The 26099-nt window shown below is 46.3% G+C and overlaps 1 protein-coding gene across 1 annotated transcript; it reads left to right on the forward strand.

Moving 5' to 3' along the window:
• Positions 1-9117: 9117 nt before the first annotated feature.
• CCL19 (C-C motif chemokine ligand 19) lies at positions 9118-19177 on the forward strand. Its single transcript, XM_082191305.1, has 4 exons — positions 9118-9369; positions 10628-10751; positions 15646-15742; positions 17166-19177. Exons 1-4 carry the CDS (start codon positions 9291-9293, stop codon positions 17187-17189), a joined length of 324 nt encoding a protein of 107 aa, XP_082047431.1. The 5' UTR covers positions 9118-9290; the 3' UTR covers positions 17190-19177.
• Positions 19178-26099: the final 6922 nt, after the last annotated feature.

Consider the following 26099-nt stretch of genomic DNA (forward strand, 5'->3'; position numbering starts at 1 on the left):
AAGCGTCTGCCCGATCACAAACAGCAGCAGGAAATAGCAAGCACAATGGCCGCCGCGGCAGCCAATCCACAACAGGCCTTGCCACAGCCACCAATCACACACAAAATCGCCAATGACAATCTGCAGCTCACAGCTGCAACCAATCACCCATCACCCCTACCCACTACCCGTGTATAAGATGCCCCCAGTTTTTAAAGCTTATTTTAGAGTAAAAAAAAGCTCGGCTTATACACGGAAAAGTACGGTGACTCCTCTGCTCAGAGATCTGCCCCAGCTGCCGATTTGCTACCATGCCAAGTCCAGGGTGTTATTTTGTTGTTGTTATTGTTTAGTCATTTAGTCATGTCCGCCTCTTCGTGACCCCCTGGACCAGAGCACGCCAGGCCCTCCTGTCTTCCACTGCCTCCCGCAGTTTGGTCAAACTCATGTTTGTAGCTTCGAGAACACTGTCCCACCATCTCGTCCTCCATCGTCCCCTTTTCCTTGTGCCCTCCATCTTTCCCAACATCAGGGGCTTTTCCAGGGAGACTTCTCTTCTCATGAGGTGGCCAAAGTCTTGGAGCCTCAGCTTCAGGATCTGTCCTTCCAGTGAGCACTCAGGGCTGATTTCCTTAGGAATGGAGAGGTTTGATCTTCTTGCAGTCCATGGGACTCTCCAGAGTCTCCTCCAGCACCAGAATTCAAAAGCATCCACTCTTCGGCGACCAGCCTTCTTTATGGTCCAGCTCTCACTTCCATACATGCAGGGTGTTACTACTAGTACTTAAAAAGCCCTTCACAACTTGGGACCTGTTTACCTGTAAGATCTCCTTCCTCCATATATGCCCACCTGAACACTTCAATCTGTGGAACTGGCACAGCTGCAGGTGACGCATAAGAGCTCTATCTCTCAGTGTGGCAGCACTAAAACTGTGGAACTCCCTGCCTCTTGACACCAGCCAGAGGTCCCACCACTGCACTGTTTCCGCTGCCTGCTAAAATCATTTTGGTTTAGAGAAGCCGACTCACATGTTTAGAAAGCTGATGCGAGTTTTAATCTGTTTGTGGTCCATTGCTATTTTAACTCTTTGAAAGTCCTAAATTATTACATTTCCCTATTGTTTTGTCTTTTTTTGTAAGCTTCTTGGGGGGGGGGAGTTCTTTTCTTTTCAAAACCAAATGGTGTATAGATTTTATGAAACAAAATAAATAAATTTTAACTACAGGGAAGTGGATTTATCTGAAATATTACAATAATAATAATAATAATAATAATAATAATAATAATAATAATAATCTGTGGCGTTTTTGAAGGAAACAATTCCAGGGTCTGAGTGCAAACTTTGTGCAAATGGTGCCTTTCATTCTCTTTTTCTGTTGCCTAACCCACAAAGGAAGGGGCTTTTTAACAGGGGTGTGTGTTGTGCGTATGCAGCTATAAAGCGTTCTGACTTGTGCCAAGGACTTTGTTTAATCATGAACTACTGAGATAACATCGGCTGATAAAAGGATACATGAACCTGAGCGCTATCAGCAAATCTTTACTGCTCCATTCACATTCCATTATCACACATTTTGGTGTATGGGGTTGGGGGGGGCGGTGCAGAGGGAGGGGGAATTCTCTGCTCTGCCAAATTCCCCCAAGCAGAGCCAAAAAAATTGCTTCTCTTCCATCAGCTCTGCCTGCCTGGGGATGTTATAGCATTTCCTGCCTGCAAAAAACTAAAAGGGAATCTCCAAGCAGCATCACTTTTAAGGACAACAAAGGGATGTTGGGTTGCACCCAGTTAAACTCTACACACAGCTCACACACCGAGATGAATAGACCTAAGTTAGTCACATCCATGAATTCCAATGGGTGGCACTTGATTAGGTTTTGCTCAGAGAAGACCCACTGAAATGAATGAACATGATTAAGTTAGGTCCATTAATTTCATTAAGGTCAACCCCGAACTAAAATTCAGTTGAATACCATCCAATGAGTCTACTTTGAGTAGAAGTAACATCGTCGAGTTGTAATAATAATAATAATAATAATAATAATAATAATAATAATAATAATTTATTTATACCCCGCCCATCTGGCTGGGTTTCCCCAGCCACTCTGGGCGGCTTCCATAAAAACCAAAAATACAATAAAATATCACACGTTAAAAACTTCCCTGAACAGGGCTGCCTTCAGATGTCTTCTAAAAGTCAGATAGTTGTATATTTCCTTGACATCTGCTGGGAGGGCGTTCCACAGAGCAGGTGCCACCACCGAGAAGGCCCTCTGCCTGGATCCCTGCAACCTCACTTCTCGCAGGGAGAGAACCACCAGAAGGCCCTTGGAGCTGGACCTCAGATACCCCCTTGGAGTCTACTCCCACCTCCTGAAATACAGGAATCAAAAAATCTCCCACAGATGACCAGTCAACTTCTGTTTAAAAACTTCTAACAGAGTCCACCACTACTTCTGAGTAAACATGGTTAGGTTTGAAGCGTAAGTGGTTTGTCTGTCACATAAGTTTTCACAGGAAGCATTAAGGGTCCAATTGACTCTATATCAGGGGTCAGCAATTTTTTTCAGCAGGGGGCCGGTCCATTGTCCCTCAGACCTTGGGGGGCGGGCTATACTTTTTTGGGGGTAATGAACGAAATTCCTATGCCCCACAAATAACCCAGAGATGCATTTAAAATAAAAGGACACATTCTACTCGTGTAAAAACACGCTGATTCCCGAACCGTCCGCGGGCCAGATTTAGAAGGCGATTGGGCCACATCCGGCCCCTGGGCCTTAGTTTGCCTGCCCCTGCTCTATATCTTTGCCTTCTTGGTAACTGCTTCAAAACTGTGGTCCTTCCTGCTGTCATCAATTGAGCAAAGTGTGAGCAGGAGCATTTTCTCGAGGTGCCATCAGGGTAACTCAAGATGCCTCTCAGCAATGACTGGAGCTTAGTATGTCTAAGCTGGTTTTCATCTGCTGAGTGGATATTCAGTGAATCTGTCTTTACTTGAGTTTTAGGGTTGTTATCCTCACCTTTGGATGAAGTGAGCTAGAAATGCAATAAAACAAAGTAAAAGAATCATAGAAGTAGGCTGAGATCTGGCAGGAGGTGAGAGCAGCACCGTGGACAGCGATTTGGGAGTCTCTTTTTCCAGACCACCCTTCCTTCCCAAGACTAGAGCTGCACAGTGTCCAAAAACACCTGGACAGAGTTCAGCAAAGGCTTCCTTTATTAGGCTTCCAACATTTCCATCTAGCTTCAGGGCTCATCCGGTGTCCATAGGGAAATTCATTCACACAATTAACATCACATCTGTTTTGGCTCTGAAAAGTGAAAGAAGAACAGCAGGTCACGCTTCTTGTGGACACTCAGGGATCTGTTATTCTTCTGGGCAGAAAAGCACCTCCACCTTGGGCTGGGGGTAGGACTCCACCTCGAGGGGTGGGCAGAGGAAGCAGGTGGAAGCCATTGCAGAATGTAGATGAAATATGGGTGCCCCACACCTTGCCGAAACCTAGTTACCCTGTCAACCACTGGAAGGCATAGGTGGTGCAATTCTGTGCTGTCCTCCTCTCGCCCTGGGGAGAGGTAGTGGTGATGATGGACCCTGCAGCCCCTATTAAATCTCCCAAGACCTGACCTGAGTTCTGGTAGCATCTCGTGTAGTGGTGCTGCTACCAGAACATGTCCCACAGACAGGCTAACCAGCCTGGTGTTGAGAAAGAAGAAGAAGAAGAAGAAGAAGAAGAAGAAGAAGAAGAAGAAGAAGAAGAAGAAGAAGAAGAAGAGTAGTAGTAGTAGTAGTAGTAGTAGTAGTAGTTTGGATTTGATATCCTGCTTTATCACTACTCTAAAGAGTCTCAAAGCGGCTAACATTCTACTTTCCCCTGCGTCCTCTCGCCAGAGTGGTGCATGCTCTAGTTATCTCTCGCTTGGACTACTGCAATGCGCTCTATGTGGGGCTACCTTTGAAGGTGACCCGGAAACTACAACTAATCCAGAATGCAGCAGCCAGACTGGTGACTGGGAGCAGCTGCTGAGACCATATAACACCGGTCTTGAAAGACCTACACTGGCTCCCAGTACGTTTCCGAGCACAATTCAAAGTGTTGGTGCTGACCTTGAAAGCCCTAAATGGCCTTGGCGCAGTATACCTGAAGGAGCATCTCCACCCCCATCGTTCTGCCCGGACACTGAGGTCCAGCGCCAAGGGCCTTCTGGCGGTTCCCTCACTGCGAGAAGCCAAGTTACAGGGAACTAGGCAGAGGGCCTTCTCGGTAGTGGCTCCTGCCCTGTGGAACGCCCTCCCACCAGATGTCAAAGAGAAAAATAACTACCAAACTTTTAGAAGACATCTAAAGGCAGCCCTGTGTAGGGAAGCGTTTAATGTTTAATAGGTTATTGTATTTTAGTGTTCTGCTGGAATCCACCCAGAGTGTACAAATAATAAATTATTATTATTATTATTATTATTATTATTATTATTATTATTATTATTATTCTCCTCTTTCTCCCCCACAACAAACCCTCTGTGAGGTGTGTGGGGCTGAGAGACTTCAGAAAAGTGTGACTGGCCCAAGGTCACCCAGCAGCTGCATGTGGAGGAGCGGAGACGCGAACCCGGTTCCCCAGATTACGAGTCCACCGCTCTTAACCACTACACCACACTGGCTCACTGAAGAGGTAAATTTCCTCCTTTGCTCCCCGCATCACTTGAAACTCACAGTGAGATTTGTCTGGTGGGCTTCTGACTGCAAAAAATGCACATGCACCTGCTCTTCAGAGGCTCTTACCTTTCCTTTCTATATTGAGCATTTCTTGGAAACGTCAAAGGGACTACAGATTAAGTGCTGGTGTTTGGGTGTGCTTGGGCAACCTCTTTCCCTCAAGCAGCTGGGCTATATGGAAAGAAATGTATTTCTGAAAAGGGGAAGGGACCTCAATTTCACTTTGAAACCTTCTTTCAAAGTATTTCAACCCCCCTCTCCCAAACATCTGGAGAAGTGGGGAATTCAAAGTGATTTCTCTGGAAAGGGAAGGGTACAGAATTCTGTGAAAAGAAATCGTTTGCAGTGCAACGCTGCAGATTAAGAAAAAATGAAAGAGATAGTAACTGCTGTGATGAGTTGCTGGTCTCAGGATAGAGCCAAGCAAACTCCAGGATGTAAGAAACAGGCAGACTGGGCTGATTTGCTGAGCCTCCTGGTCACAGTTTTGCAGGCTGCCTGGAGGAAACTCCATTTTTTCCTTCATCACAGAATCATAGATTTGTAGAGTTGGAAGATACCCAAAGGTCTGTCTAGTCCAACCCTCAGCAGAGTGGGAATCACAGCTAATCCCGCCATCAGTAGTTCCCATGGCAGAGGGATTATCGCTTAGTGGTAGAGCACATACTGTATTCAATTTCTGGCATGTAAAAAGGGGGATCCAGCGCCTGGAAAAGTCTCTGCTGGAGAGAAAGAGCAGCTTCCTCTGAAAACTTCTGCAGATGGTTTTAGAAGGCTGCATAGGAGCCATAAAGGGTATTTCTTAAGTCAGTTGCAGACATTGTGGTCAGCACAGAATGAAAGGCTCGTCAGAAGAGAAAGGGCCCCAGTAGGCAGCAGTAAGTCAATGGAGAGAGTGCCCATCTAATTTTCAAGTGGGAGGCAGTTCCAAAGGACCAGTGCCTCCAAATTAAAGGAACGGACCTCCTGAAAAGATGCACTCACCTGCTGAGTGCAGAGATGATATTGGAGGTATCCTGATCCTGAGCTGCATGGGGCATTATCCTCCCAAAACAGCACCTTGAACTTAGCAAGATCGCCGACTGGCAGCCAGCACAATTCTCCCAACAGTAAGACAACTTGCTGGCAATATCCTCCCTCTGTGAGCAGGTTAGTTACTGCATTTTGCCTTGGCAGGGAACCAGGCAGAGGGCCTTCTCGGTAGTGGCACCTGCCCTGTGGAATGTCAAAGAGAACAACAACTACCAGACTTTTAGAAGACATCTGAAGGCAGCCCTGTTTAGGGAAGCTTTTAATATTTGATGCATTACTGTATTTTAATATTTTGTTGGAAGCCTCCCAGAGTGGCTGGGGAAGTCCAGCCAGATGGGCGGGGTATAAATAATAAATAATAAATTATTATTATTATTATTATTATTATTATTATTATTATTATTATTATTATTGGCTGCAGCTTCTGACCAACCTCAAGGGGCTGCCCCACATAAAGTGTTTTGCAGCAATCCAGCCTGGAGGTTACTGGTGATTAGACAACAGTGTGGACAGGCTATCCTGGTGCAGAAACGGCTGTGGCTGTCTTACCAGCCAAAGATGGTAGAAGGCATTCTTAGGCACTGAAGTCACCTGAGTCTTTAGCAACCAAGATAGATCCAGGAACACCCTAGATTACAAACCTGCTGTTTCGGGGGAATAGGACCCCATCCAAAAGCAGGCAATTGATCAATGATCTGGACATGGGAACCCCAGAGCACATCCATCTTGCTAGCATTCAAGCCAGTTTATTGGCCCTCATCTAGCCCATCATTGGCCAAGTAAGCTTTCTGGTCACCCAGAGGTCAGTTTGCCCCCAGTGGTGTGGGGAAGGGACTCTGTTCACTCTCTGGGGCAATACTTGGGTTTCCTTGGTGCTCCCTTTCCCCACAAGCAGTCAGATGTTCCAGGAGGAAATGGTAAATGAAGGCACACAATTATGTCTCTAAACTGAGCAGGGGAGAGGGAGAGGGAAGGGAGAAACCCCGGGCACTTCCAGACAGTCGCTATGCAGGTTGCGCAATTAAAGTTGATGAGAAGAACTTGCACAAACAGATGCTCTTGCACCCTAAACCAGACTTTTTGCAATAAGGAAAATGATGGGAAATGCACTGCAAATGGGTGGGGAATAACATTTACTTGATGCAGCACCAGGGACTTCCAGACAAAGTGGTTATTGAGCGTACACTCTCATCTCTTTGTGGGGAGGTTAAAGACAAAGATAAAGGGACCCCTGACCATTAGGTCCAGTTGCGGCCGACTCTGGGGTTGCGGTGCTCATCTCACTCTACTGGTCGAGGGAGCCGGCATACAGTTTCCTGGTCATGTGGCCAGCATGACTAAGCCGCTTCTGGCAAACCAGAGCAGCACCGCACGGAAACGCCGTTTACCTTCCTGCCGGAGCGGTACCTATTTATCTACTTGCGCTGGTGTGCTTTTGAACTGCTAGGTTGGCAGGAGCAGGGACCGAGCAACGGGAGCTCACCCCGTCGCGGAGATTCGAACCGCTGACCTTCTGATCGGCAAGCCCTAGGCTCTGTGGTTTAACCCACAGCGCCACCCACGTCCCTCCAGGGAGATTAGATGCTGTTAAAAACATAAAACAATGTTCCTTGAAATTCCATCTTCATTGTGACCAGACAGTGGCTGCTGTGGTCTAGTTTGTGAAATGTCCTCCCTTTCTTTGCACACATGCACCTGAAGAACGTAAGACTATAAAAAGAGCCCGCAAGCAGGAGCTGAGCACAAGAGTCCTATCCTGTCCTGCATTTTGCAGCAACTGGCATTCAGACGCATTGCAGCCTTGACTGTGGAGACAGAGCATAGCCATCCCGGCTAGAAGAGTTTGGATTTGAAGAGTTTGGATTTGATATCCCACCTTTCACTCCCTTTAAGGAGTCTCAAAGCGGCTAACATTCTCCTTTCCCTTCCTCCCCCACAACAAACCCTCTGTGAGGTGAGTGGGGCTGAGAGACTTCAGAGAAGTGCGACTGGCCCAAGGTCACCCAGCAGCTGCATGTGGAGGAGCGGGGAAGCGAACCTGGTTCACCAGATTACGAGACTACCGCTCTTAACCACTACACCACACTGGCTAGTAGTCCTCAATATCCCTCTCCTCATCAATGAATTTGTTCAATCCTCTGTTAAAACCATCTAGGTTGGGAGCCATCACTGCCTCCCTAATTTAACTTTGTGCTGCATGTTGTGTCAAAGCAAACATTACCCTCCCCATTACCCAGCATTTCCCCCATCACTTTTCTTCTTGCAAAAAGTACGATTTTCTGGAGGAAGTGAGTTTTCTGCGCAAGGCCTCCCAAAATCAACCATAATTTGACAGCATGAATTTGGTGGTATAGGACTAGATCCCACACCGAAATTGCAATTGACTGGAACCCTACAATGCAAATGGCAAAACAGATCGTTCCAGGATCCCACCACCATTTGTACTATAGCTCCTTTTTACAGAAACATCAGCACCCATTAGCAAGCTCCTTTAAGTTTTTTATTTGACCCAGCCCAGTAGCACTAGTCTTAGAGAAATTACTAAAATGAATTTCAATAAGAAAAAATGAATGTTCTGCACATAGGCAGGAATAACCAGCTGCATAAATGTAGGATGGAGCACACCTGCCTTGCCAGTAGTACATGCAAAAAGGATCTAAAGGTCTTAGTGGACCACAAACTGAACATGAGAACACTGTGATGCAGTAGCATAAAAAGCTAATTCTATTCTAGGCTGCATCAACAGAAGTATAGTCCCACTCTATTCTGCTTTGATCAGACCACACCTGGAATACTATGTCCAGTTCTGGACACCACAATTTAAGAAGGATATTGGCAAGCTGGAGGATGTGCAGAGGAGGGCAACCAAGATGATCAAGGGTCTGGAAGCCAAGCCTGATGAGCAGCGGTTGAAGGAGCTGGGTATGTTTAGCCTGGAAAAGAGGAGGCTGAGAGTAGATATGAGAGCCATCTTCAAATATCTGGAGGGCTGCCCCATGGAAGAAGGAGCAAGGGTAGGACTATTCTGACTAAATATCAGGAAGAGCTTCCAGATGCTAAGAGCTGTTTGAGAGTGGAATGGACTCCCTTGGGAGGTGTTGGGCTCTACCACACTGGAGGTTTTTAAGCAGAGGTTGGGTAGCCATTTGCCAGGGATTCTTCGGCTGTGGTTCCTGCACCGCAGGGGGTTAGACTCTGTGACACTTGTGGGTCCCTTACAACTCTACAGTTCTATGATTCTGCCTCCCTCTGCCCAAGAATCCCTTCACATGCTCCAGGACTCAAGCCACATCCCTTGAGCAAAGAGACCAAGCCCTCAGGTGCTGTAGCAGGCTGGCATTCCTGGCACAGTGCCCGGGCCACAAGCCCTGCCTGGGCCTCTTCTTGTTCACCTCTGTCTCTGGTTCCCTGGGATTTCCTCTGTTACTCACACCAAGAAAGTGAAAACGAGAGCAAGGGATCGCAATAAATAGGAGAGGTGGGAGCTGGCTCCACACTAGATCATCAGTTACCCAGGGCTGGCTGGGTCGCTCTTCCTCTCTGCGGCATCCTTGGCACCCACAGCATGGCAGCAGGCATGGCAGCACACGGCGGTGGCTGGATCCTTGGGTTGGTGGCTCTCTGCATCTGGAGCACCCAGCAGGGTAAGAGAGAACATCTTCTCCCCTTGTGGGCTTCCACATTGCTGGGTCCAACATTCAGGAGCTCTTTCGGCTGGGCCTCTCCAGGGCAGGGGAATCCTTCCTCTTCCTCTCTCCCTTCCTGAATTCCACCGTCTTGAAGTTGGCACTCAAGTGTTTCCCTGCCAATGCTCTCTGGCTCCCAGTAAATGATGGGGAAGTCCCTCGACCTGGGCTGCGTCCCCTAGCGGTTAGGCCACCTCTGCAAATGGTGGGTCTTCACTAGCGCTTGCTCTGGAAGCTGCAGTCGGTGCAGAATGCTGCAACGCAGTTGCTGACAGGAGGCAGGCCTTGCACTCAGAGATCTGCACTGGTTTCGAACCTGTTTCCGGGCAAAGTTCAAGGTCTTAGTATTAAATCCCTTAGCAACTTGAGGACCAGTTTGCCTGCAAGATCACCTTGCCCCACTTGACCGCTGCAGTCAGCGGAACTGGCACTGCTGCAGGTGTCGCCCCTTCCTCATTTGTAAGAAATCAGTCTTTTAGTGTGGCATCTCCTACACTCTGAAACTCCCTGTCAATTGACATCAGGCCAGCACCTTCCCTGTGCCCTTTTCAACACCTGCTGAAACATTTTTGTTTAGAGAAGTCTGTCCAGACATCTATAATGTAAAATGTACTTTAATCTATGTTTACTTTATTGATGATTTTATGTTCCGAATGATTTGCAGAGTTGTTTTCATGGTTTTTTAAAAAAACTGATAATTTTATGGTTTTTCTCTCTTTGAGGCTTTTTTTTAAACAGTCAAGTGGTGTATACCTTTTCTGAAATAAAAATATTTGCCATTTTAATGCCCACATGTCTTGTTTGGAAAGACCCTTTTCAGACTGACTGCAAACCCTTTTTCATGTTTACTGCCTTATATTTGCTGCCATGTCCCACAAGACTGGCCTCTGCTTCTGCTACTATAGCCTTGTAGTCAGAGAACTCCAGAGATTTGGGCTATGCAGGTAGATGCTGGCAGCCAGGACCTTCTGGAGCAAGCTGACCTGATGGATGAAGATGCTGTTGCTCCTTTCCCATTGCCCACTTGACCACTTGCCAGATGGGATCCTTGCCAGCTCTGGCTGGGCTGTGCCTGCTGTAGCCGAGAAGGGGCAACGGGTGGCCTTGGAGCAAGGCGCTTCTCTTTCTCTAACCTGGACTGCACAGTGAGCCGAGAGAAGGGCAGACCCTCCGTTTCCCCTCCCTTACACATTGATTTTTCCTTTCCTTTCCTCAGTTTCTGGTGATTATCAGGTCATGGACTGCTGTTTGAGAACTAGCTCGATGCCCATTCCTGCCAAAGTTGTCCGAGATTACCGGGACCAGTATGTTCAAGACGGCTGCCCAGTCCGGGCTGTGATGTAAGTTATTGCCCCTACTTTGCATTCCAGGAGTTGGCTTTTTGAAAGGGGAGGGGGTGGTGTGTACGTAGATCTTTTTTTTTTAAAATAATTTTTTTTATTGATTTTACAAAAATTTTATAAACAATACAAACAAATAAAAAGACAAACAAACATGTATAATTTCATAACCTTTTTTTCATAAACCTCACTTCTCGGACTCCCCCAAACCTCCCCTTTCTACATCCCAATTTCCAAAATTATTTCAGCAAATCCTAAACTTAATTTTATCAAATAGCAACACAAGCCTTTTTAGGGCGCAGGACCCAGTGAAGTACGTTCAAATTCTATGAAAGGAGATTCTGACTAAACATTAGGAAGAATATTCTGGTGGTGAGAGCCTTCAAGAGTGGAGCAGACTCCCTCAGAAAGCGATGGGCTCTTCTTCATGGGAGGTTTTTAAGCAGAGCTTGGGTGACCTTCTGTCAGAGGCAGGGCCCGATTTAGGTTTGATGAGGCCCTCAGCTCCTGAAGGTAATGGGGCCCTTTATACGTCCAGCTGTCCTTTGTCAACAACAAATTCTCACTGTTTTCTGTGTTGAATATACAGTGTATGCTATATGGTAATTTATGGCCCTAATAAGTCTCTAAAGCCATTTGCACATAACAAAATATGTATTTTATTAAAGTAATTGTTGAACTGAAATACAATTAAGAAGAAGTATATTAATAGTGAAATACAATTAAGAAGAAGTATATTAATAGTGAAATAATTATTAAGCTCTAACTTCAAATGATTGGGGGCCCGTTACTGACATCATAGGAGCCTGCACAACGCAAAACACTGTTGCTATATGTAGGTTTTATTTTATTTGTTTTTTTCTCATATTTTGGAAATGTACATCCAGTTTTTTCCCCTTTAAATTTTTTGGGGCCCCAAGAGAGTGGGGCCCTAAGCTAGAGCTTGTTGAGCTTATATGTAAATCCGGCACTGGTCAGAGGTTCTTTAGCTGCGATTCCTGCATTGCAGGGGGGTCAGCCTAGATGACCCTTGGCGATGAGTCTACAATTCCTTGGGTGTTTTTAAACAGAGCTCCAACATGCTTAGAAGGAAAAGAAAGGGCTGGAACTGCAGCCGGTGGGGACAGCGCAGAAGAGGCGATGCACCACGGCTGAATTAACTTTGCTGCTAATTAACTTTGGTGACAGGAGATGCTTCTCGTCCTGGGTGTACCGTTCCCACCTGCCTGGCTGCCTTCTTGCAGACCTTTGTGGGCCCCATTTATCTTCATTCCACATCTCCTCCGCTCCAGTGACTTTTCTTGGTGGTGCTGAATTTACACGCCTCCAGTCACCTTTGGCCAAGCAGTCAAGTGTGCAAGAGGCCCATGGCAGCTTCTTCCAGGACGAAGTGTCTGCTGTGGGAACAGTGTGGCGCTTCAGCCTTCCCTTGAAGGAAGGACACAGCTTGGGGGTCAGGTTGGAGGTGCTGCAGGGTTGGGAAGAGGGAACCCCATCCGGCATAGAGGATTAGTTGACCCCATGAGAAGGGTGGTTGGGATCCTGATATGCTCAGATGATTCCCACAAGGCCAGGTGTGGAGAAAGGAACAAAGGTTTCTCCCCATGTCCATTCCTTTATGTGCTTCCAACTTAATGGGAATTACAAGATGAATTTTAACAGGGAGAAATGTAAAGGATTGCACTTGGGCAAAAAAAATGAGAGGCACAAATACAAGATGGGTGACACCTGGCTTGAGAGCAGTACATGTGAAAAGGATCTAGGAGTCTTGGTTGACCACAAACTTGACATGAGCCAACAGTGTGACGCGGCAGCTAAAAAAGCCAATGCAATTCTGGGCTGCATCAATAGGAGTATGGCATCTAGATCAAGGGAAGTAATAGTGCCACTGTATTCTGCTCTGGTCAGACCTCACCTGGAGTACTGTGTCCAGTTCTGGGCACCACAGTTCAAGAAGGACACTGACAAACTGGAACGTGTCCAGAGGAGGGCAACCAAAATGGTCAAAGGCCTGGAAACGATGCCTTATGAGGAACGGCTAAGGGAGCTGGGCATGTTTAGCCTGCAGAAGAGGAGGTTAAGGGGTGATATGATAGCCATGTTCAAATATATAAAAGGATGTCACATAGAGGAGGGAGAAAGGTTGTTTTCTGCTGCTCCAGAGAAGCGGACACGGAGCAATGGATCCAAACTACAAGAAAGAAGATTCCACCTAAACATTAGGAAGAACTTCCTGACAGTAAGAGCTGTTTGACAGTGGAATTTGCTGCCAAGGAGTGTGGTGGAGTCTCCTACTTTGGAGGTCTTTAAGCAGAGGCTTTACAACCATATGTCAGGAGTGCTCTGATGGTGTTTCCTGCTTGGCAGGGGGTTGGACTCGATGGCCCTTGTGGTCTCTTCCAACTCTATGATTCTATGATTCTATGATTCCTCCTATCAGCATGCAGCAACCACTAGGCAGGATGGCTGGGCTCTGCACCCACAGCTGGAAGCAGCACAAGTTCTGAAGGCCAGTTTCCAGAAACCACAGAAGGGCTTTTGGACTCAAACCCCTTTGAGATATCTGGTTGGCCATTGTGGAAACCGAAGGCTGGACTTGGCTGACCCCCTTTCGCCTGATCCAACAGGCTCTTTTTATGTTCTTATCCAGCCATCCCAGACCCAAACCACAGCTGATAGGTCAAGCTTCCACCAACCTGATGCTCTACGGAAGCTGCAGACTACAACTCCCATCAGCACTAGCTGGCTGGGACAGATGGGAGTTGTAGTCCAAAACAGCTGGAGGGCATCAGTTTGGGGAACCTTGGCAGGAGACATTCTCCTTCTCTGTCCCATCTAGTTGCCAGTCATGTGCTGTTGAGCATGAGCACCCTATGTGGAAACTGATTTTTTTTTATAGAAAAACCCTAAATGAAGTAATATTGTGTTGGCTTTGTAGTTATGGGTAATGACAAACGTTGTTTCCAGTTACTATGAGTTGACTTCTCATTCTAGACCTACAAAGTTTAGTAAGTCTTATATTAAATCAAGACTTCACAATCCTCCTTTGAGATGGGTGGAGGGTTGTCTTAGGAATACTGTAATTCAAAGTTCAGAGGAGTTAAGCATGCCTGTTTTCATCTAGTTTAAGAAGTGTCTGTTGTCTGGGACAATCGGTGTAACCAGAAACCTCTCCTTGCAGTCCCGGAGCCTGCAATTCTTGGAGTCCTGCATTTCTTGTAACCTGACATCACTACAACCCACTCCATGCTCTGTTAAACCCACAAGAGGGAAATATCTGTTGCATTTCCATTCCTCTGCCCTCCCGCTGTGAACAAAGAGAGCAAAGTTCAGGTGTACACGGTCTTCCCCTGCTACTATCTAGGCATATAATGGGATCAACTTCCATGCAAATAAAAACACTTCTGTGGTCTGTGGCTTGCAGCCAAAAGCAAGGCTGAGAGAACATTGCACAAACTTCAGCCACCATGTCCCGTTCACAGCGACTTCCCTGGCACGATGCCAGGCTGTGCAAATGAGGTGGAACGAGATCCCATCAAGGCAACTTCGGTTGCTTTCAAGAAGTGGCAAAAGTGTTGAGTTGCACGGACCATTTCCCCTGGCAACTTAATCATGGATTCTCAGCGATGAAGGGCTCCACAGAACCAGAAAGCATGAAAGAGGTCATTTGGCCCCACCTTTCCTCCTGGGGGGGGGCAGCAATGTGGCAACTGCTGCCTATAGATCTCTGGCGCCCAAAATTTTTGGAGGCCCTACCTGCTTGGTTCCATAAATTTATCCCCAGTGCCCCCTACCCAACCCCATAGAAAAGCATCATTCAGAATAGTGGTTCCCACTAAGGAAGAGAATAATGCAATAAAATTTGAAACGGTAACAATTAATTGCACTTCTATTCAAAATCCAATGAAAGCTACTTGGTTTAATTAATTCAACGAAATGCGTGAACTTGATCCAGTGATCCACTGCCACCCTCTTGCCTCTTAGCAACCCCAAGGTAATCCCATCACCCTTTCAGGGGCCACTACCTCCATGGACGCAGGTGGCGCTGTGGGTAAAACCTCAGTGCCTAGGACTTGCCGATTGTATGGTTGGCAGTTCGAATCCCCTCGGCGGGGTGAGCTGCCGTCTTTCGGTCCCAGCTCCTGCCCGCCTAGCAGTTCGAAAGCACATCAAAGTGCAAGTAGATAAATAGGTACCGCTTTATAGCGGGAAGGTAAACGGCGTTTCCGTGTGCTGCGCTGGTGCTGGCTCGCCAGAGCAGCTTTGTCATGCTGGCCATGTCACCCGGAAGTGTCTTCGGACAGCGCTGGCTCCCGGCCTCTTAAGTGAGATGGGTGCACAACCCTAGAGTCGGACACGACTGGCCTTTACCTTTTTACCTCCATGGAAAACGAGGGAGGTCCCAAATAAAGAAGAATGGCCACTTAAACTGACAGAATACGCACAGCTTGCAGACCTAACTTATAGAATAAGAGTACCAGAAGAACATTCGTTTAAAGAAGATTGGAAAATGTTTATTGACTATATGGGGGGGGGAATTGTGTACACTTGAAAACGTTGGCAGCATTAAGATAAATTCAGCAGCGTAAATAAGGTTTGATGGATGTAATAATGGATGTAAAATATGCAGGGATTTGTGGTATGCAAAATGAACCATGGAAAGAGAAGAAAGGAAATCTTGATATTTTAAGGTTGTTTAAATGAATATTCCAAAATGCAAAACAGAAAAAAATAATAAAAATTATACAAAAAAAGGGGGGGGGGAGACCACTGCTTTAGACCATGCAATGCAGATATTTCACGAGAGAGGAGGGGGTTAACAAGAGGGATATCTAAGATGGCAGAGGCATCCTGGTCATCTGCTCATGTTTTTTCCTGCTCTTTGTGTTTCCAGTTTCACCACCATCAGAGGGAGGAACCTCTGCGCCCCTCCCCATGCCCCGTGGGTGAAGCATCTGAAAGAGACGTTGAACCGCCGAAACCATAACAGGGTGAGGTGTCTGTTTTAGTCACCCTTTCCCAGGGAAAATGTACTCTTTGGTGCTAAATCGGAGTAAACGTCAATCCGGAGGAAACTGAAATGGCTGTTTGTTCCAATTGAACACTACAGAGTGGTTTTCCACAGATGAAAGCTGCTGTGAGATCTATTTGAGGTCTCAAGTAGGATCCAATCCAATGGATCCAAATGGCAACCTCTCTCACAAGCCACCAACTTCTGAGGTCATAGAGGCATAGAGTTGCAAGGGGATCCCATGGTCATAGAATCACAGAATTGTAGAGTTGGAAGGGACCCGGGGGTCATCTAGTCCAACCCCCTGCAATGCAGGAATCTCAACTAACTCTTCCAAGTCAGATGGCCACCCAACCTCCACTTAAAATCCCACTAAGGAAGGATTTTTGAGGAAGTCTGTTCCACCGCCAACTGGCTCTTCCCATCAGAAAGTTCTTCCTGTTGTTTAGTCAGAAGCTCCTTTCTGGTCATTTGAATCTGTTGGGTCAGATCCCCTCCTCTGGAGCAGCAGAAAACAAGTTTCCTCCATCTTCTGTGTGGCATCAGTGAATGTGGGGCTGGAAAGGGGTGGCAAAATTAGTCCCAGCAAAGCCAAGAAACTGGGTCTGGAAAAGTCTTGTTGGTTCGTTTTTATTTCATCAAATGTATACACTGCTTGATTGTAAAAGGAACACCTCAAAGCAGTTTGCAAAAAAAGAGAAACCAATAAAATCACCACTAAGAGCAGTTAAGAGCAATAATGTAAGACATTAAAAAATGTGAAATGATAGCAGACTGAAATCAGATTAAGGGCTCCTTCACACTTCTTCTTGTCTTGTGCCAGGAGAGCCCAGTTCCAAGTGGCTTCCCCCTTGCCCCACCCCTTTCCCAGGGAAAATGTACTCTTTGGTGCTAAATCGGAGTAAACGTCAATCCGGAGGAAACCCAAATGGCTGTTTGTTCCGACTGAACACTATAGAGTGGTTTTCCCCGGGTGAAAGCAGCGGGAAAAGAAGATGTGTGGATAAGGCCCAAGACTTGAAACAGCCTGCCAAACATCTAGGTAGGCTTGTCAAAATGACAATGCTTTTAGCAGGTGCCAAAAAGAGCCCCGTGAAGGTGTCTGCTTGCGATTAAAGGGACAGGGAATTCCAAAATGTAGGTGCTGCCACACTGAAAGATTGAGTCATTACAGTTGGGGAATGGGGGTTAGGCGGGACCCATAATAGGGCCAATTTTGCTGATTGAAGCAGTTTTGACTTCCCTGGTTGTCAGTATACAATGGGGGGCCTTGTGACAACCTGACCTTCTGAGCCCTTCTGTCTGGGTGGGACAACCACCTGAAGAAACGCTGCTTTGGTGGCAGCTGAGTTTGGCAGGATGGGGTGGTGGATCCATTAACGCTGCTTTCCCTCTTCTCCCAGAGGTCATCTTGGCGTTCCTTCTAGACGGCCGGCTGACCCCCTTGCATCCTAGAGGAGGAACCTCAAGCAATCAGCTTCATCCAGTGCCTGCATTTCCCCAAGATGGACCACTCATCTAATCCAGCAAGCTCCTTCTTTGTGCTCCTGCGTTCGAGCAGTTTGCCCCCTTGGAAATGGGGGGTCTTTGCCTCTAGAATATTGTAAAGCCTTTCTGCTGCATTCGTGCATTTGCAAATATCCATCTCAAGTTAGTTGATTCAGACCCCACCAGTTGCAAAAGCTCCCAGCTGTTTGCTATACACCTTCATACACAAATCCCAGTTTCCTGAGGTTCACAACTTCCCATTGTCTGAATAGATGGTCCATGTATTCTTTAGCCGCCTTAGAGGCTGCTTTGCCTTCTTCTTAGCCACAATCTGGCCACATTCACTGCTCTTCAGGGAACAGAGAGGTCGCCTACAGTGCTGCTCGTTTTTGCTTGGGCTGTTTCCTTGTTATTCTGAAATTTTGAAATTGTGCTGCTGATGGTGCATTTGGTGGGTTAAGGAACAAGCAAATTATGAGGATTATGAGGCTGCAAAAGATGAAGGTGACAGGGCACAGAAGAGGAGGAGAATGCAAAACAGTGGTATAAACCTGGTTTGGGGCAGCTGTGGCCCTGGACTACAGCTCCCATCATCCCCTGACTAGCTTAGCAATGTGGGCATATTGTAGAATCATTCTTGGGTGTGTTAGGTGTGCCAGAACCCTTGGCTTTTTTAAACATGGCCTGGAATTGCCTCTGCGCATGTTTAAAAATGTCTCTTAATGGAAATTAAGTCCAGGCTAACAATCATGCATGCAATCTGGGTGCCCAAAAGGTAGTTTCCCCCCCTCTTTTATCGGCCAAAACAAATAGCCTGTTATTCAAGGCTAAGAAAATTACCGTACTATCTGCGATGAACCCTGTGGATCTTGGCTGTGTGATTTGGCAAAAGAAAGAAAGGAAAACTCACAATGATGCAATGGGGCAGCTAGTCAAGATAGTGGAAACACAAGGATGAGAAAGACAGAGCACATGATGGGGCACAAAGGCCCCAATCCGAGACAGATGCAACATTCATAACCACAAAACAGGAACTTTAAGGCAGATCTGGGATGAATTTGCTTCTCAAACACTCCTTGAACTTCTCCTTTGTGAATTTTGTTGTTCATCTGCTCCAGAGGTTGTCTGATTCCTTGAATATTTGCTGAATGTTTTCTAGCTAGTTGATATTGGGTATCCAATGATATTGGGACTTCAGTGTTTAATGCTTCACAGCTGGTGCGTGACAGCACATGGGCTGCTTGGCGCTTGATAGCACTGACATCTGAATCTGTTTCCAGTCTTCAGGGATCACTCCGGCACAAATGGTCTCTTCTGCCAAGAGAACCTGCACATCTGCTACAAAACCCCTTATGCGTTGCTAAGGATTCTGGGCTCACTTTCAATTTAGGCCAATTGTGAACCAGAAGTGTGGCTTAGAATGAACACAATATATCTCCATGACAGTGCAGAGCAGAGACATGTATTTACCAGGCTGCCTCTGAATATCACTTGCAGTGATAATGAAGGTTTGACAGCTGATTCAAACTGTCAAAAGATTCATGAACAAAGGCTAGGGCATTACCAGATGCAAATACTTCACATCCAAAATGTGATTTTCAATGCTGAATTAGAAATCTGAATGACAAAACTGGGAAGTTCACAAAAAGTTGAGTAATTGAGTTTTCATTTGAAACCGGATTAACTGGTGAGGGCATCTTATTCCAATGTCTTGTGTTTCTTAAAAAAAATTATGGATGAATTAATCAGTAGTGTTTTCAAAACCATTTGCATGGTTTCATGTTATTCTCTATTTTTCTGTCTTCCCTTTGCGGTTGTCCTACAAGTATATACTCATGGATGCTAAATACAAATGTAATTTGAATTTCCTTCCATTGTGTCTGCTTGCAATCTCTATAAATTCTCAAATAAAAAAAGGGAATGACCATTACTGTGTCTCATTTTGGAAAAACTAAGGATCTGCTGCACGTGGGGCTGCTTCAGAGGGGAAGAAAGTGACTGGGAAGATGGATGGCTCTCCTTCATCAGATACTGTACTTTTCCATGTATAAGACGAGGTTTTTTCCTTAGAAAATTATGCCAAAAGGGGAGGGGAGGTCGTCTTATACACAGATAGTGCATCACAAGGACATGGGATTGGTTGCTGCTGCAAGCCGGAGATTGTCAGCGGCTATTGTGCGTCTTATTGGTGGCTGCATCAAGGGCTGGTGTTGATTGGCTGGCTCTGTGGCAATTGGGCGGGCGATTGGCGAGGGGACAGACGATAGGTGGGTTTTGCGACATGTGTGAGTGGCAGCGTAGGTCAACAACTCTGGGCAATCTCCCCCCATTTTCCTAATTTGGAGTCCCCCCAAATAGGAGGCGTCTTATACACAGGGGCGTGTTCTACACGGAAAACTACGGTATTTCTAAACAGAGGCTGGGAGGCCACCTGGGAGGGAAGAGGCGGACGGAGGATTCTCTGCATCCACAGCACAATAGACAGACACAACGGCCATAATGGTCCCTTCCAAATCTTCATTTTTATTTTATTTTATTTTATTAAAATAATTCAACATTAATTCATACAAATTACGAATATACAGACAAACATACATTTCATACAATCCTTAAAAATATTCATACTTACCCCCACTCAGTCCCACAGATACTACCTTTTCCCACCACCAACCCATCACCAGTCAGTTAGACTTCCAATCTACTCAATTGCAATTTCTTTCACTTCTATTACTTTCCTTCACACACTTTTAAACCAACTTTCTACTTCTTTTTCTGTTACACATTGTTATCCATCTTATTTGGTATTTCGGTATTTATAAGGGAACTTATTTATTCTAATAGGAGTTCTGATTTTTCAATATGATTTTGCAAATATCCTTTAAACACCTTCCGGTCCTTGTCTATCTTCTCTTTTGAGATCCTTCCAATTTCTCCCATTGTTTTGGATATATTGTGATACTCCAGTAATTTGGCAAACCACTCTGTTTTTGTCAGTATTATACCACTTTTCCAATTTTTTGCAATCAATAGCCTTGCGGCTACTGTTGCGGATAAATATAATGTCTCATCCTCTTCCTTTAGACTTCCTGGTACTATTCCCAAGAGAATAGAAGGTTTTCAGAAGGCCTACCGAATCTTCATGAACATAAGAAGGTGAGAAGAGCCTGCTGAATCCACTCAGTGGCCTGTAGGATCCTTCCACCTCTTCTAGCAGTGATCAACCAGCCGCCTGTGCACAGTCCACAAGCAGGATTTGACCACAAGAGTAGCCCTCTGCCTTCCTGTAGTTTCCACTAAATTACATCCCCGTCTAGCTGCTCTTCTCTCACACCCTTGTCCCCCACCGCACAGCAGGACAAGTGCCAACCTGGGGGAGAGTGTGATATGAATTTTGAGGTCTTAGATATATGTTAAATGTTCGTAAGTCTACCAACCCAGCACGTACATAGATCAGCACAGGAAGACCGACCTGAAACCATTTTGATTCCCAAACTGAGCAAATGTTTTCTCTGCAAGGTCAAAGGAAAATGGAAAAGCCTCCCCATTGTCTTTTCCTTCACAAATCCTTCTTAAGATATGAATAGGGTATGAGGCTGTGACCTGGCTCAGGAACTAAGTATTTATCATTGTAAAAGACTGTCCAGGCTCCCCAGGCAATCCAATCAAGTGACCATTTAACAGGTAACCTGGCAGACAGGAGGTAAACAACGCACTCAGATTTCTGCTGTAGACCGCCCTTTCTGTGATGTAGGTATGATGTATCTGAGGGGGTGGTCTTGAGCTACACCCCTTCTGTGATGTATGTATGATGTTTCTGGGGGGTGGTCTTGGACTCCAGGGAGGGAATTTAAAATATCTATATAAGGGCAGGCACACCTTTGTTCTGGGTTCCTCCTCCCTCCTTCGTGTGGGGAGTGAGGACCCTGTTGCAACAGTTCAATAAAGATCAGGCTTACTAGCCGCTTTGCTTCTCAATATTCTCTGCTTGGCCTCTGTTATTTTCTGCTACCAATAGGGAAGCTACATAAGAACTCTATATGGGCTCTTGGATACCCCATAAGGGGGGAAAGGCAGATTTTGATTACAACAAGAGATTAGAGAAAGCGTGTTGAGGGAAAGTGTTAAATTCCTCCCCTTAACAGCTTTTAACTTTTAAAAAGATAATAGAATCGTAGAGTTGGAAGGGACTCAAAGGGCATCTAGTCCAGCAAGGCAGAAAAATAAAAATGATCAGCAATGTAGGGCTGTGTGCATGTCTGAGCATGAATGTCCCACCTCCCCTGCCTCAGCCCGGTGTTTTTCCTCTCCTTCCTGGCACATCTGCCCTCAGGGTGGGCTCTGTCAGTGTTATGGCAAAGCAAAGCGCCACTCTGATTGCCACCGATCCCTTGCACATTGTGAAGCTGGCACAAGGAGCTTATTCCAAGTGGCAACGGCCCCGAAAGCCAGGGGAAAGTACCTTTCTTCTTTAAGTAGTTGTGCAATATGCTGCGGTTTGAGTGCCTGAAAAACAGAAAACTTTGCCAAACTAGGAGTACTTCTTTGAGGGAAGGTGCCTAGTGAGTGCCACAGGGCAAATGTGTTTCCTGAAATGGGTTCAGTGGGTCACCACTTCCATACCCTAGGAGGGATGCGGGTGGCGCTGTGGTCTAAGCCACTGAGCCTCTTGCGCTTGCCGATCAGAAGGACGGCAGTTTGAATCCCCGCGATGGAGTGAGCTCCCATTGCTCTATTCCAGCTCCTGCCAACCTAGCAGTTTGAAAGCACACCAGTGCAAGTAGATAAACAGTTACCACTGTGGCAGGAAGGTAAACAGAGTTTCAGTGCACTCTGGCTTCTGTCACAATGTTCTGTTGCACCAGGAGCACATGTCCCGGAAAGCTGTCTGTGGATGAGTTCTGCAACCCCATAGTCACCTTTGACTATGTCCAGGGACAGTCCATAATTATGAAAGCCACCTCAGCTTCTGATTTGATTATGAAATGACCTTACAGTGGTACTTCTGGTTATGTACTTAATTTGTTCCGGAGGTCCGTTCTTAACCTGAAACTGTTCTTAACCTGAAGCACCATTTTAGCTAATGGGGCCTCCCGCTGCCACCGCGCCGCCAGAGCACAATTTTTGTTCTCATCCTGAAGCAAAGTTCTTAACCCAAGGTACTATTTCTGGGTTAGCGTCTGTAACCCGAGGTACCACGGTATTTCTTCCACCGGTGCTGTTGCAGATGAGATCAGACAGGAGGGTGAGCTGGCGCTTGTTCTGAGCATTGCAATTGGTGGTTGCGGTGGCTGCAAGAAAACTCTCCGCTTCTTCTCCGTAGCCTCTCCATGGCTGCTGGTGCTGCGACTGGCCTCTTCCCTTGGGCAGCTCATAGCACTGCCAGAGAGCAGACGAGGAGAAGAGGCTGCTGCCAGGATCCAGCCCCACGTGTTGCCCCAGCCCTGAGAGCCAGGCATTCAGAAGCTGCCTCCAGCTGGAGAGACAGAGCCACTATTGCCTTCGATAGGCTCCCCTCCTCCATGAATCCATCTAATCCTCTTTTCAACCCAGCTAGGTTGGTGGCCATCTTTGTTCCCTGCAGCAGTGAGTTCCGTAGTTTAACTATGCATGAAGAAGGACTTTATTTTATCTGTCCTTAATATTCCAACGCTCAGCTTCATTGTATGTCTAAGAGGACTGCATACAAACAGGATGCCTTCTCATAAAAACGCTGCCAAATTTCAAATATATATATATATAATTCCATTTAATATTATACATTCACATCATCTTTATCTACTATACTGCCTTGGCTCTTACAGCCTGCCAATTTCCTTCCCTCCTGCCTCATGGCTTTCAAAATTAACTTTTCTATCACTGCATTTTCTCCATTTTCCCATTCTAATTACACTCATTACAAAATTTAAATAAATATAGAAAGGCAGAAAATTTCTCATTACAAGTCTTCAGACAACCCTGCTAGTGATGTTAATTGCTTACAATAATCTTTCAGATATCGTATAAATTTACTCCAGTCCTTTTGGAATACTTGATCATGCTGGTTTCGGATTTTTCCCGTCAGCTTCGCCAGTTCTGCAAAGTCCATCATCTTCACCTGCCACTCTTCTTTCGTTGGTACTTCTTGCTGTTTCCATTTTGGGGCTAAAGTATTCTTGCCACAGTTGCTGCATACATAAACAGACTTTTATCTTGCCTTGGTATCTCTTCACCCACTATCCCCAATAAAAAGGCTTCTGGGTATTTTTTAACAGAAGTATTTTTAGGCAAGAACTAATGAGTTCTGGAAATGTAAAGAAAGGGAAGGTATCTTCTACCACATGTGGTAGACTTGTAAAGTGGTATAGGCTTTCTGGGAAATGGTATATAATGAGCTAAAGGAAACGTTTTAAAAAGGAAATGCTGCTGAATTTTCATGCAGACTTTTTTTTTTAACCCACAAATTGATGGGGAAATGAGTAGGAGACTTAAGACAGGAAAAACGAGAAATGGATAGAAACCGAAAGCAGCCTATTTGCTCATCCCTCGCTGGTGCACTGTCTTTCACTGCTGAAGAAGAAGAAGAGGAAGAGGGAGAAGGGAGAAATCAAGAGGTGTATCTGAGTCTGTCTTGCCAGGCTAGGCTTCCAAGGACACGTCTGCATGGGAACAACAGCCACACCTGCGGCAGCTGATAAGCTGACCTTTGTGTCTGCAGCCTGCAGTGTCACGCGAAGCAACACCCACCCCCTTGCCGGTCTGAATTTCTCTTGGGGCTTTCCAGCGGGGAAAGCCCGTGTCCTTATTTTGAAGGTGAGAAGACAGTTTCCCAGTGGAGCTGGCGGATTCCCACCCCACACCTGCCCCGCTGTTTATTTGGGGTAAAGGCAGCCAGGAGGTTAGAATGGCAGGAGCAAACGCCTTCTGTCAGCCTTTGCCAGAGGAGTAAAGCATGCCAGGGAAGAGAGACCCCAGGCCTTGCCAGGAAGTCACAGCTTGGAGGGTACATGCAAACTGGTACCCACCTCCCATTCCTTCCACCTTATCTGCATAACCTAGCAATTCCAGTTCCAAAGATTGAACATACTGCCCTTGGCTGTACTTGAGGGACGATTCCAACAGATTCCACATGAAAAACGCCCATGTCCCTGTTGAGATGGCAGTATTGAATCGGTGGCGCATGCCCTTCTGGCTTGCACTCTTTATAAAGACTTGAGGAATGAGATTATCACGTCTCTTTTATTGTCCATTCCGGGTTGCCCAGCCACTGCTACAGTGTCTTTTCTCTTGGCAGATCAAGATGAGCAGGTGACAACAAAGGTTGCAAGGTTTTTAGCTGGGGCAATCAGAATAAAGTTCACTATTTGACTGTTGATTTAGGACCCTCAAGTGTGTTTTATATAATTGACTTTTTGATTTCTGTTCTTTGTATATCACATTGTTCTTTTGTTGCTATGGCCGATGGGTGATGCAAATAAAGATTCATTCCTTCCTTCCCATTCCTTCCCTCCTCTCCACCACCACCTGGCCTCAAAATAGGCATAGACTGATACGGAACGGGGGGGGGGGGCAATGTCTTCTTCACTACAATATATTTGCTCAATTTCTCTAGGACTCCATCACCCCTCCCCTGTCCTCCATAATCTCTCAAGTAATACTGTCAAAATCCTGTTACAATGTATCCACTCTGTTTCTGCTTTTGCTCTCTAGTACAGAGTGGCTTAGAAATCACTGAAATCTTCAAAAATTGATATAAAATCAGCCGTGGTTCTGATCTGCTCGTTCTCGGTGCCATTCAACTCAGTTCCCCTTGGACTCCATGATGCTGTCCCTACTTCCATAATCCCCAAAGCGGCAGGTCACGTACGCAGGAACTTCTTAATCCTGTCAGATAGTTTTGCAAATCCTTCCTTCGGGCAATACTAGGTGACAGACGATGTATATTCCTGGCCCATTGTCTTGCCACCACCGGTACTCAATAAATGTGTATCTATGTATATTTCCCGCTCCGCATATCCCCCCTCCCTCATCCGAAAATGCTAATTAATGTAATCCCACCTTTTCATAATGTATTCATGACGTGTAAAGTATATTCATGATGTAACTTGTGAAACCCAACCTTCCCATAATGTATTCGTGACGTTTCATGCACTGTATTCTGGGACATGGAGGGAAATCTCAAAAGTTCATGCCACCCCTTTCTCGCTGTTCAATCTCGCCTTGAACCTGTTGCGCAATAAACTTGGACCTTCTGCAGTTTGCTCCTGTGTCCGGCTGAGCTCATTTTCTTCCGCAGGGACCCACGGACTTAGTCCGATGAGCTGGGTGGCAGAGTAACCCCGCACCCAGATTTTAGCCGTAACAGTTGGCGCCCAACGTGGGGCTTGTGGTTCTCCCAAGCTGCTGACTGGGGGCCCCGAAATCTTCAGCCGGCTCCAGGCCATTTTGCCTGGGAAGATCCTTTTGGACCCCCAGCCATCTTCTGGGCGGTAATCGAAAGCCCTAGGAGTTCAGCCGGGGAGCAAAAGAGGGATCCAGCCGGCTTATTCATCGATCCCGGGATCATCATAGAAGACGCGTGAGTATAAGGAAAAAGGAAAATCCAGTGCACTGGTGGGAAGGGGGTGGAATCTCCTGGCAACTGAATCTCTGCCCTCCTCCCTATCGCTCCTTCTTACCTTTCTCTTGGTCCGGTTAACGAGAGAGACCGTGGACCACTGCTCAGCCCGAAAAGGGGGGGGCTCTGAGCTCTATCTCTTTCTCTGAACCCCCCAGCCAGCCGCACCAATTGGGAGTCCGAAAGTAAGACGGAGAGAGCCGACTTGAAAGATAGCCGACTCTCCGCAACGGACATCCCAGTTGAAAGCAAGGGG

The sequence above is a fragment of the Podarcis vaucheri genome (genome assembly GCF_965113315.1).
Source record: "Podarcis vaucheri genome assembly, chromosome: 11".
Classification (NCBI taxonomy): Eukaryota; Metazoa; Chordata; class Lepidosauria; order Squamata; family Lacertidae; genus Podarcis; species Podarcis vaucheri.